General features: G+C 31.9%; 1 protein-coding gene across 1 annotated transcript in view; it reads left to right on the top strand.

Moving 5' to 3' along the window:
* The window catches only part of LOC143922425 (dipeptidase 1-like), a 254,552-nt gene that overhangs the window by 116,320 nt on the left and 124,308 nt on the right, over positions 1–13,924 (top strand). The window contains exon 7 of the mRNA XM_077445648.1: positions 8,732–8,908. Within this exon, the coding sequence (XP_077301774.1) occupies positions 8,732–8,908 (177 nt within the window). The remainder of the gene's footprint in view (positions 1–8,731; positions 8,909–13,924) is intronic.

Genomic DNA, 13,924 nt, shown 5'->3' with positions numbered 1-13,924 from the left:
TTCGCAATACACGTCGGAACTTGCAATGAAACGGGTCGTTCGGTGATGTTAAGAGCGTAAGTCGAGTCGGGAAAAGTTCCATTCGCCGTCACGTCTTTGGGAAAATTTCGATCGTCTCCGTAGCTCTCGGGTGTATTCGTATGTACTACATAACAGTGGCATTGCATGAAGAAACATTCTTACTAAAATAGCTCTTTACTTGTAAAATGAAACACTTTTGCATTTGATAAATAGAAAGAGTTCAATTTAAGTTCATTAAAAAAAAATAACTTGGTATTAAGCTTAAACTTCTAGATATGAAATTTCATTTCAATAAGCCCAAACGTTTCCCTAAAAAACATGAACCTCGATCCTCTAGAGCAGCGTTTCCCAACCTTTTTTGACTCGCGTACCACTTGGTAGTACATAACGCTAAATTGTACCACCATATAAAAATGATTGTATTTCATGAAATTTGTTTTTGCAAGGGTAATTATTATATATTTGCATGGTGAGGAATGTGAAGACAGGGCACACGCAACATGTAGATCTGTTTTGGTAAGAAATTTTGTGAAAAATAGTTATTTGCAGTTACAATTATAATATGCTCAAAGTTTAATATATTTATCTACTATCTTGTCATACTTCTATTATTTATAGTAAAAATATTATTGATGGTTTTAATAAAAACACAAAATTACAAAGAACATATAATATGTTTTCTGTAAATCTCCTTACAAAATTTAATGAGATCCTTGTACTTAGTTTTTTTAAATTTGGTTCAAACGATGCGAGATTTACCCTTAAGTTTGAAGCCGGATTCAATCAATTTCTATATTTGTTTTATTAAAATATATGAAGAGTCATAGAGCTGTTCATATTCTTCACTTATACCTAGCCAAAAATTAATAAACTTATTTATTTCGAATTCAGTTTTTAAATGCTATAATTTGAAAGTTCAATCAAGGTCTCCTTTTCCTTGGTAGCTGTCCGAAAATGCTCATTATCAAAGGGGCTTGGAATCAAATTGTTTGCTTTTTAAGGTTTGGGGAAGCACTGCATAAAAGACGATTTCAGCCCTATTACATATTCAATTATTTTTTCACGTATATCCCGAGACATACGACTCTTGTTTTCAGATAAGAAATTATGTAAAGTTTCAAATACTTCAGTTTGATCATTTTCGATACATAAATTCCAAAAATCTAATTTTCTAATCATATGTACTTTCAATTTTATCTGCAACATTAAAGATTATTATCGAACTGTTCTCAAGTGTCAAATTCAAGTTATTTATTTATTGGAGCGTGAACGGGGCAAATTTAAAAATGCACTCCAAAATCCATGCCGGATCTGAGGAAAACGTATCGATTGCCAGATTTTCGATCATAGACTGTACATATTGACGTCGACGATGACTAAATAAGATAATGTTTATTAATTACTAGTTGTTTTACCCGGCTTCACTCAATATTTTTAATATAAACAGCTTAAACATGGCGAATCTAATAGTAAATATTCATTTGTTTTTTTTATTAAATTTATTTAAATCGAAAATAGTATAATATTCAATCAATGAATTGCCGTCATGGAATTTTTTCCATGACGACAATTTCCCAAGTTCCCAAACAAAGATACAAACTTACAAAGTCTCTTTCGAAATTATATATTAGATATAAAAAATATTTCTATTTTTATGATTGTAAATCATTCATTCCTATATGCCCGCCATTACTGATTTTTTTTCGCGTACCACCAACCATCAACCGCGTACCACAGGTTGGGAAACGCTGCTCTAGAGTAAAAATATTCAATGAGGTAAAAATATTACAGTATAAAATTTATAATGTCTATTACATGTAAATAAATTTCAGACTGATTCGGTTAGTGGTTTGGGAGATAGTTGAATTAAAATAAAAGGACACCTATGTATGTATAAGGGGAGGTATCATTTCCGGTCAACCTAGAAATTTGAAAAATATTTACGTCGCATTAACAAGAATTTCAGTAAACGATACTAAGTTTCAGTTCGATAGATCTAACGTTGCTTACAAACACCCCAAAATACACAGAAACACACATTTATTCTAGATCATGAAAACGGATCAGGGATCGAATTTTAACATGATCACAAAACTTCATGTATTGTTATTAGGTACATTTCTTCTCATTCATTGTTATATATTACGACATTATAGTTCTGAATAGAAGTTTCTTTAACACTGAATCCTTATATTATATTTTAAAATATACACTTTATTATAAAGTTATCACTAATATATTTGAAGAACACTATTATTGTTATAATGAACTTGAGATATGCGTTTAACTGTTAGATCGATGTGATGACAGCTGGCTATTCAAATGCATTTTTTGCCACCCCTTCGTGATATAAGCTTTCACACTTTCTCATATACATTTTTATACAATTTTCAATATATGTACATATGTAATAAAAAAATTGATATTCATTTATAGAAATGCCAAAATAAATACTACATATTGATCAATTTGTGAAAAAAAGGCAACAGGTTTGCATCGTACACGAACTCAACATTTTTTTTTAATAATTTCACGAATCGAGTCTTGCGCAGGGATGTGTTGCTTAATTATTAACAACCGGCTTGCATTAAAAATATATTAAATCTCATTGGCGGAAATTTTATCCCTCTCGAATAAAATACGTAAATCAGCCAACGTCGTACTTTAAAGTCCTCAAATTAATATTATGGAATATTATACGGTGCTACTTTAGTATGCGGTCTACCTTAGCATGCGATCTACCTTTTAATCGCAGTCGACAATTATTTTTTATTTGTATCGTAGCAATGAAATGTTTATTACAATTTTTGTTTTTTCCTGCCGCCCCATAATGTCATCGAAGCTTTTCTATCAAAATATCGTCAGCAGATACGTATCTCTTAACCAAATCTTAAATGAATAGGGCCAACCTTAACTTAACCTAACCTATCCTGACCCTTTAATAAATATGTAGGTGTTGGCTGCTAAGATGTGTTTTTTTTTTTGTGAAAATATGGATGAAATAAAACTTAAAAAAAAGGATATCTTAACAGCCAACACCTATTTATTCAAGGGTCAGGATAGGTTAGGTTATGTTAAGGTTGGCCCTTTTCATTTAAGATTAGGTTTGTAGGGTCGGTATTATTCAGTCCCAGTGTCACACGCGAGAACTGAGACAGTAAGACCGTGACCGTAAATAAAAACGTGAAGGTAGACCGCATACTAAAGTAGCACCTTTTATACTATGGAATCAAAATGTAATCAGTAAAGCTACAGTGAAATTGAAGCTACATATATGTAAGTTTGCAAGAAAATAAATAAAATATGCTTACATGTAATTTATCTCCACGAGTTAAATTAAATCTTCTACCTTCAAAGTAACCTAAAATGTTAAATATTTTATTGAAATTAGCATACATACATTCATTAATGAAGTGAATATAATATAAATAATAAATAATGTGAAAGATCACCAGTTGCATGTAGTCTCCATGCCAATAGTTTTAGCGCCTTTGCAAATCATCTTCTTCAATATTGATGGGACATAATTTTACAAACACGAATATTTAAATCTTACCCCATTTAGAATTATATCAATTATTTTTAAAATTTAAACTCACTTCGTAGAAAAAACAAATGAATTTATTTTTCACACGTGAAAGAAAATTTTTTCAATGAAAAAACGGATTACGGATTCGCCGACAGTGACATTCAATAAAACTATAGTCGACACGTCAATTGCGATTAATTTTCAACTTCATTCGCGAACGATGGAATTGTATTGATTGGAATTTTTGATAATGACTTGAAACGTTGAATATTCGGGCACAATTTTCCCTAGTGTCAGGCTCGTCCGTTATTCGTCGACTGAAATTCAATAAAATAAACAAGTGAGAATTAAATTTATTGAGTTCGAAAATACGTAAATATTTATATTTAAGCACCTTTGGAATATTATTTTATTATAACGGTTTCTTACTTTCTATATTCTATATATTCTTCGCTCATTGGTTTGACAATATATCCTACATTCTTCCGATCGTTTTGAAACTTTCCCACTTTTTACAGTTTGGTCAATGATAGATATTTAAATCGATTCCGTCAGTACAATGGTGAAAAATAATCGTAATAGACACGTTTAATAATGCAAAAATTTTGGAAATCTTGATGTTTAGTGATCAGTAGTCTTATATGATTTTGTTTGACTTTCCGCCAACCTCTATTACATATGCTACAGTCTAAGTTCATGTATTTTCAGTTGAAATATATTCCAACCGGCGTTTTAAATCATTCGTATTCGAATACAATTCAACTAGTAAATTATATCACTACAAACGCAAATACACTTTCAACAATGTACGCCAGTTATAATATAACAGTTGAGTTTTTACAGCTGTGATGTTTTTCGAATGATTCAGAATTAAATAATGTGTTGATATTTGCTGGTTATTACGAATAAAGGTAATGAGTACCGTACTCAGATAACTCTAAGAATGTGTTCAAAACAAAAAATTTGACTTTCCAACACAATTTTCTAGTCGACTGACATTTTTGCGAAAACCTAACCTCTTAATCTTACTTATAGTTGGTGTGTTTTCAGTTGTAGTATATTTTGACCAGTTGGAATGTAATTCTCCATGTGAATCAACTAACGTGGGGTTAGACGGAATATATTCCAGCAAGTCATAATATATTACAACTGAAAATACACTGAAAATACCGGGTTAGATGTAATATATTCCAACTACATAGAAGATACACTTCAACATACATATACACACTATGAGTGAGTGTTATTAGAAAAAAAATTTTAAAACTCAAATTTTAAAACGGTTTTAAAACTCAATATATGTAAAATCATATTTATCGTCTTCAAGCAAGTTAACTTGCCTTTTTTTGAAAGCCTTGGCATCTGGTTTATACCTTTGATGCCACCTAAATATACATATAAAACACCAACCGATTTATTCATCGACTACTTTATAAATTTTAATTAATATATACATACAAACATACAGAGTCTAAATATACACGTACGTATTATATATTCAAAATGTATGTATGTATGCATACGAAAAGAATGAATTATTACGGTGTACATTCGTAAATATATACATATGTAGATATGTACATTCGAGTTGGAGATTATGCCGGCCGGTCTATTATTTCGAATTCATTTTCCAAAATTTGCACAACGGTAATTCAGTTGGCGCAATTTACCTTTTTTTACCTCTCCCCTAAATGTTTTGTTTTAACCCTTTTACTACTGCGCTGGTGTGTGTACAAATAGCTTAATCAGAGGCTCGTTCATTCGAACCTCTCTCGCGATTTAACCTTTTGCGCGTTTCGATTTCACGCCGATGTGGGGGAGGGGGATAATAATAGGCACGAGCCTGAATAATTCATCGACCACCCGATTATAGTTCATATTATTTCGTCGGAAAGTTTTGCACATTGCGCGTCGGTCATCCCAATTCGGACATTAAAATTTATCAAGCTCGGCCCGTATCTCTGCTCAAAGGGGTTCTATTTTCTTTGCGCTAAATCTCTAAAAAAAAAAATCTCGCTCACGTCCCCCGAGAACTCGGCGAACATTTCTCTCGCTTTCTTGATAGAAAGAGTGGTAATCCTGTATCCGGCATTCCATACACAAGAGAATAAGAAACAAAGAAAATATTGTACGGCGGAAAAATGAAAACTTCCTCCGTTTTCCGAACCGTATTTTTCTATACATAAATACATACATATAGATGATATATCTGTACTAAGAAACGCGCAGTAGCACGATTGTCATTTGAGAGATGGCCAAAAGTGTCGGAAAATAATTATCGAACTCGTTGAAATTTATTTTATTCATAGTATGCCACCTATTGATAATGTTGACTTTAATAATGGAGTGAAATGCCAATTTGTGACGCGGAATTATTCATTTATTTGATATTCATGGAAATGAAATTACATATATAAATAAATTTTTATAATCATTTGAATATTACATACATAAAAACACTTCAAATTTTAAGCCCGTCGAAAAAATTTCTATTAAAATTAAAAAAATATGTATATATTTGTACGTATATTCTGTTTACAAACATTTGTTAATTGGTACTCCAATTTTATTTGGCAATATTTATTATTTTCTTTGAGTTTTGTAATATAAAATCCCTGTAATATTTGTAAATCATTATAAATATAATATATATGTAGGTACTGGAATAAATTGAGACTCTTGAATTTGACTACCGTGAAACGTGCGTACTTAATTTTAATCATTAAAAAATAAATAATCTATATTGATTTTATTTTATCTTTATTCTATATTGATTAGATGTAGCGTGATACACAAGAGAACCAAGCATGCTGTCGCATTCGTGAAATGTGTTGTTACATCCTTACAGGATGTAACAACTTAGGATGTTAAAGGAAATTATTTTACATCCTTGCAGGATGTAAAATGATTTCTTTATTTTTTTGTAATGATTTATTTTTGAACTATATAATATTATTACAATATAAATCAATGCAAGGTCTTTAATAATATTACTGTAAGTTTTACTGTCCATAACATGACGTTGACAATTACTTTTAACGTCTAAAAAATATAAGTTTCCATAAATATAAATTATATATGTATTCCATAAATAAATTTATAATATCAACAACTTACGTATTTTACATTTTATGAATGTAAATATTTCAAAATACGAAACGCGAACTCAAAACTACCAAAAAATCAAATTTTACCGACCGAACAATGTACTTCTTCACCAAAATGCAATGCGAAACTGTAACGAAATGTAATTAGTCATCACGGGGTCAAGTGGGGCAGTAAGTCTCATATTAGATCGCTTCTACTATAAAAAATAAAGTAAATATACTGAATATTTAAATAATAGCAAATGTACCAAATAGAAGGCACATAATCAAATTCTTCTTTATTAAAATTGTGGCAAACGTAGTCAATTTTTTTTTAAAACGATATCATCATCATTATTTACCTATATGTACAGCCATTCACCAATCACTCTGGATGAAGGTCTCTTTAACACGCTTTCATTCATCTCTGTTTTGGGCAACTCTCATCCATCTGATCACACACATTTTTCCGATTTCATACACTCATCTCTCCTGTGTTCGTCCTTGCACCCTTTCTCACTCTTTCGAGTACCATTCGAGTACTTCTTTCAATCATCTATCGACCGTTCTTCTGGCTATTTGACCCGCCCCATTGCCATTTCAATCTATTTACTCTTACCATTAAATTTGTCATACTTTTCTTTTCAACCACATATTCTGTTGTTTAGCTCCCTTCGTTATGCTAAATACACAGTCTCATACTTTTTTGATTTCATTAGACTTGTGTAACATCTTGGCGTTCTATAATATGTCTAAGTTTCACATCCATACTTCATGACTGGCCGAACACATAGATCGAATATTTTTTTCTTCGGGAAAAGTGGCATTTTTTATTATTTTAAAATGACGTCCATTTGCCCAAATGCACTCTTTAGTCAAATGAACGTCTGTTTATTTTCTCTTCTTTACTATCGAACACGTCTATTATTTGATCTTTGTATAAATAATTACTGATTATTTTTCATATAAAATATTAGATTATTATAAAATATTAGCTATAGGCATGTAAAAATATTGGATTATTTTCGTCTTATTTACATTAATTTTTAGTCTTACTTTCTTACTTTCCCAGTTCATCTATTAAATATATGTACATACATATATGTACATATATATAGTATATAGATAAACCAATTTCTATTTTGAATAATTATAACACGATTATTATTAATTCTCGATTACATACGATTATTGTATAAAAGTGTATTTACATATGCAAAATAAAAAACGTGTAAAATAGTCGACTATTAATCGTCTACGAAGAAAAATCCAAAATAAACCATGAATAAAATCTAAGCTTTAGAAATCGTTTGTTCATTAAAGCATTTTCATTGATTAATCGTCATCATATGACTCCCCATTATAGTACCATTATTAATTTTTAATATTTTGAAAATATATTGTTTTGTTCAACGTGTTCTATACTATAATCTACTACCGTAGATCGCCTTGCGTTATATTCCACAAATTCATTCACGTCATTATATTCACCTCTAGCTGGGCGTTACGTTATTTTTTTTACTATTTAATTTTAAAAGTATTTTGTGGCATGCACATGCGATTTAATTTTCCAGTAGCAATATGCAAATTAAAGCAGATAATCCTAACAACGAACAAGATGAATATTCATATTGCATGCATTATAAATTTGTTTAAAAAGTACTAAAAAGGTTTCGCAGCGGCGAGCGCTTGCATCCACATAACATATACGTACATATGTACAAACAAATGCATATAAATATAATATGTTAAATATACTCTTGTTAATTTTGCGAATTTATCGAAGTGTTAAACATCGAAATATTGCATTTGCGCGACCAGTGAACTGTGGAATCCAATTGTTTTTTTTTGTGTCGATGAATAGTTTGCGATCGATCATGCGTGTGATGTTATAATGACCTTTAAATTAATTTAAAATGTGCCATACGTGCTCGTTAATTATTTTGCGTGGTTGATTGATTAATCGATTGATGATGCGTTGTGCGTCTGCGTTTGCAGCGTTGCTATGGCGAATTGGTAATGTGACGATCGAGCCTTCCAGATCTTGTCTCGAGAACTTACACCTGATGCGACCAAAGCGTTCGTCTGCTTTCAGAAAGTGGTACGAGAAATGAACCGACTTGGGATGCTGATCGACCTGAGCCATGTGAGCCCAAACACGAGCCGAGCCGTCATCAAGCTTTCGAAAGCTCCAGTCATCTTCAGCCACTCGTCGGTGTACGCCCTTTGCCCGCACAATCGAAACGTTCCTGATGATATCATCAGATCCATAGTAAGTATAATTTTTCTATATATTAAGTACTATATATCATTTATTTGCCATGTCAGGAATTACCCCAAGGTGACACATATGGTTGGAATATTTTTTTACATAAGTACTATCAATTTTTCAAACATAACAGTACATGGAATACAATAGAGACATCTATGGACAATCAAAAAAATTTTTGACACAGCATTTTTGCGAGAAATAAATTATGTAGGTAGCATACATATTTACATATAAGATTCAGCAAATTCGAGATGCTAATAACATAATTGGCGATAGACTAAGGGTAGGCTACCGATTTATTGGATCCGTCTAAACAATTAAGCTAGAAAAATTCGAATAATCTAACAGGAGGTGGCTGATCTGCGTTTTTTTTAATTACCACAAGACCTTGAGGACTTATCTACTGGTATGCAATAGTTCTACCGCTGCACTTAACTATGATAAAAGTATATGTATATGTACAATCCCAATATTTTATATTTTATACACTAGTCTTCTTCTTCTTCTTTCTATATATAAGTACGCATATGCATGGATGTTTGAAGGTTATAAAATTCCACAGCTTCACACTTCTCCTTTTTCGTTTTGCTCAATGCTGAGTGACCGTCGTGGTCATTGATATCATCTGGAATTTGTTGGAATAAACACCATTTATTTAATTTGGTCTGACCTAACTCACATTTCCTCTAGTGTTCCAATGACCACCAGCTTCTCTAGACTCTCAACATCCTTCCTGGCAATATGGCCAAGTAGGAATCTCCTAAGCTGTTAGCTTTGAGAGGTCGTGCTTGTTACAGTCCATGGAATGCACAGCATCTGCTTCCAACACCACATTTCGAAGGCATCTAACATGCCCTTTCTCCCTTATTATTGACTCTATGCAATGCAATGGGTATGACCATAGATCCGAGCAAACGGATTTTCGTTCTTCTCAGTATATTTAGAACGGTTTTTTCATATATTTGTCAGTCTGATCATCGCCGTTTTCGCCATTCCTATTATTCTGCAGATTTTTGATTGGCATCCTCCTTCCCTCGAGATCAAAGTACGAAGGTAGATAAAATCGTTGACTTTCTCAAAGTCTTTTAAAGCATTGTACTTTATGAGAGACTCAAATACGAAGAGGATTTTTGTTATCTTTTTATTTATCTCTAGACTCAGGTGTTTACTCTCTATTTCTATTCTACAAAGTCGTTCAGCCATTTAATTCTCATTGCTGGCCTCGTTGTGTCGTCTGAAAGTCTTTTATTATATTTTTTTCTACCATCTATTGTTATGCAACCTCCTCATCTGTTGAGTACTCTTCTCATTATTTATTCCTTGTATATAAATTAAAAAGATCAGGAGAGCGTTTGCATTCTTGTCGGATGCCGTTTTGTACTTCTATGCATTTTGTAATTAGTATATATGCAATTAGTAATTATTATTATATAAAATTTAGTATTATAATCATATATGTATATAATATCGCTATTCTGTCTGTCTGCCTGTCTGAGATAACGCTCGCCGTACTATAATAGTCATTTCGATTCGATATACATACATATGTACGTCACAACTAAACCAATGCCAAAACTTATATACGAATACAATAACAAAAGAAAAAGCTTCTATATATGCTCTTCGATACCAATGTTTCCTCTTGGCAGATAATTTACTGCCATCTTGAAAATTTATTTAATAAATTAATTTTTATATTGGTGTTTTATATTGTTTACATCAGTGCTACTCAAACTTTGGTCCGCGGCCCAGTACTGGTTCGTGTACCGGCGGTAGCCGGTCCGTGCACAAAGAAGTAAATAAAAAATTAAAGCAATAGCTTATTATAACGTATATATTAATTAATTTGGAAGATATACTAATTGATCTGACTACAAATGAAGAATTAAAATAGTGTTTTGGAACCACAACTTCACTTGCGTCCTTTTAGATCAAATTGAAAGCAGAATTCTTCCCAGATATTTAAGAATATGCACTGAAACTCTTTTACCTTTACGAGACTGGTTTCTCAACCATTAATTTAATAAAAACAAAATATCGTAATAGTGTAAATATTTATGATCCATTACGTGTGGAATTAATTGTCTTCGATAAAACCACGACTGGATAAGTTATCTAATAACAAACAAGCTCATGTCTCATTATTTTTTTTTTCATTTTCATTTTTCATCTTTGTCTCAGTACATATATGATATATAGATATTGCACTTCTTTGAATTCAACATAATAAATTTTAGTACTTATATTTAATATTATTTTTATTTGTTATATGAACAAATTTTCACTCATATTCATATATAACTTTTTTATTTAAAAATATGATGCTGGTCCGTGAGAATTACTGAAAAATATTTGCTGGTCCGCCAACTGAAAAAGTTTGAGTAGCACTGGTTTACATGTAGGTAGGTAGGTAGTTTTTACCTTTTTTTTCATGTTAAGCATTTAAATATAAATATTAAATTAAATATATTTAAAAGGTATTTGAACACATGACCGACTACACATTTATTTTTTTTTATTTTTTTATTTAATAACTTAATTTGCCAACACCCATGTGATGATATGTCATCGGGTGCAACACTAGTATTTACATATACATATACGTACAAATGATTCTCACTTAAAATGGTACTCGTATATATGTACATATGTGTTATACTATATATTTACAACGCAACAAAACCTTCGGACTGATACATTCGAGAGTTGACACGAAGCAGAATACTCGAAAGTCACACATAAAGCCAACACGTCGAGAACGCAGGGAGAAAATGTGAATGGGTTGATGAGGGGGTGGTGGGTGTCCTTTGTGGATAATTGGCGTAAGTCTCGAACCTCTCGACATACTGCTAAAGTGGAGAGTGTGCGGTGAGAGTGAAACTTTCTCCAGAGATTAACAACTTTCGGTTTCGACGATACACCAGACGGTTACCCCTCCCTCCCCAAGCCCCCTTCTCACGGCCCGTTGGATATATGGGGCTCGTTTTGGCCGACGTCGTTCCCTTAACCCTTTTAGTGGCGCCGGTTAACCGGTACGACGACCGACGCCATATCGACCCACTATCGTCCAGTTCCTTGTCGGTCGGGTAATCTCCACCGCACTTTCTGCTTCCAGGAGGAAAATAGTTACATGGGGAGTAATAGGGGAGAGGGTGACTGTGAGGTAGGGGGTAGCGAAAACCCTTTATCCATCGATTATTTTAATCGGCAAGTCTGCTTGACTGACTACCTCTTTAGAACAAAGTGAAAGCAAAGGAACTTCCAGATCAAACAATAACGTTCTTGGAGAGTCAAAATACATAGTTAAAATATATGTATGTATATAAATATGTTACAATCGAAGTATTTTTTCAGTTGTAATATATTCCAACTGGCGTTTTAAGTCATTCATATTCGAATACAATTCAACTAGTAAATTATATCTCTACAAGCGCAAATACACTGTCAACAATGCGCGCCAGTTGTAATATACCAGTTGAGTTTTGACAGTTCTGATCTTTTTACGAATGATTTAGAATTCAATAATGCGTTAATATAATATTTGCGAAGTTTTACGAACTATGGTAACGAGTATCGTATAACGATAACTTTAATAGTGTGTTCAAAACAAAAATGTAACTTTTCAACTCAATTTACTAATCAAGTGACATTTTCACTAAAGCCAAACCACCTAACCTGGTACCAACTCTAAGTTGAAATTTATTTTCAATTGTTATATAATTTGCCATATGAATCAGTTACGTGGGTTAGATGAAATATATTCCAACTGGTCAAAATATATTACAACTGAAAAACTCACTTCAACTATAATGGCAGTTGGTACCAGGTTAGGTGGAATATATTCCAACTAGTCAAAATATATTACAACTGGAAGATACACTTATCATATATCAATTGTAAAAAAAAAATGATCAATTCAAGAACAGTGCAAGTTGCTTTGCGCGTGAATTGGTTAGTGTACAATATTCTCGTCAAATCATTACCATTAATTTTGAAATTTCTACAAATGAACGGTAACAATATTTTTTTTACGAATTCAGTGTAACATATGTACTTATGTATGTATATGTGATTTAATATTATAACAAATTAAAGAATTCATTTGTGTTTAAGATCGCTGTCAATTTGAAATTATCTCTCACATATCAATAATTTTGTTGAATATAAAAATAAATTATAATTTGTCTTATCCATAATCCTTAAATGTTTAAGCACCATTGAGTTCTGCCTAAGTAATTCTTTGAAAAAGAATTGGACTCAAATTTATAGTCAGGAGTTTAATTCTTTTGTTTAAAATATGTACCTATTATTATTCAGTAGAAAGTCGAAACCCTTTTTTCTACGTTTAGCCGTAGTTAGATACATGTTTGCTTTATTTTTCATCCCAAAATGCTTACAAAGATAGTGTTCTTGACAATTTTTTTGTTTTGTTTTGCCTAAAAGCGTTATTAATGGTCGAAAAAATTTGGCGAAAAGAAATCAAGTTGATGGTGAAAGGCGTCGACGTAGTTTTTTCCGTGACCTGATTTTATATCACATACGTGACTGTTAACTCCATAAAATTAGAGTAGAAGCTCGTGTGCCAAATAAGAGTCGAAATTAAAAAATAAAATCCGAAAATATCGTAAAATATTTAGAATTTAAATCAAGTATAACTTTTGCCTGTCAAAAATGGTGTTTTTGTTCACAGCTTTAAACGGCTTTTAAATTTGAAATCAAAATGGCTTATAATTAGATATATTGTATAGTGGGAAAATTTCTGTGGTATGTGGCTTAATTTTCAAAACGCTTTCACATTTATGTACGTGCGGTTAATGCGGTTATAAGCATTGTTAGGGCCAAAACCATTTGTTGAGTGTGGTTGTTAAAGCTAGGGACGTTGACAACGCATCAACAAAGTGTGAATGTGCGACCGATTACCTTAGGGATCCTTTTTGGCTGGTGAGAAAATCGTTAATTAACACCCATACCCATCTATAATTATAATAATGTTATAGGTTAACTGTTTATTTGCTT

The sequence above is a fragment of the Arctopsyche grandis genome, chromosome 2, assembly GCF_051622035.1.
Source record: "Arctopsyche grandis isolate Sample6627 chromosome 2, ASM5162203v2, whole genome shotgun sequence".
NCBI classification, from domain to species: domain Eukaryota; kingdom Metazoa; phylum Arthropoda; class Insecta; order Trichoptera; family Hydropsychidae; genus Arctopsyche; species Arctopsyche grandis.
The sequence above is the reverse complement of the archived record's forward strand: the minus strand, read 5'-3'. Positions and strand labels throughout refer to the sequence as shown.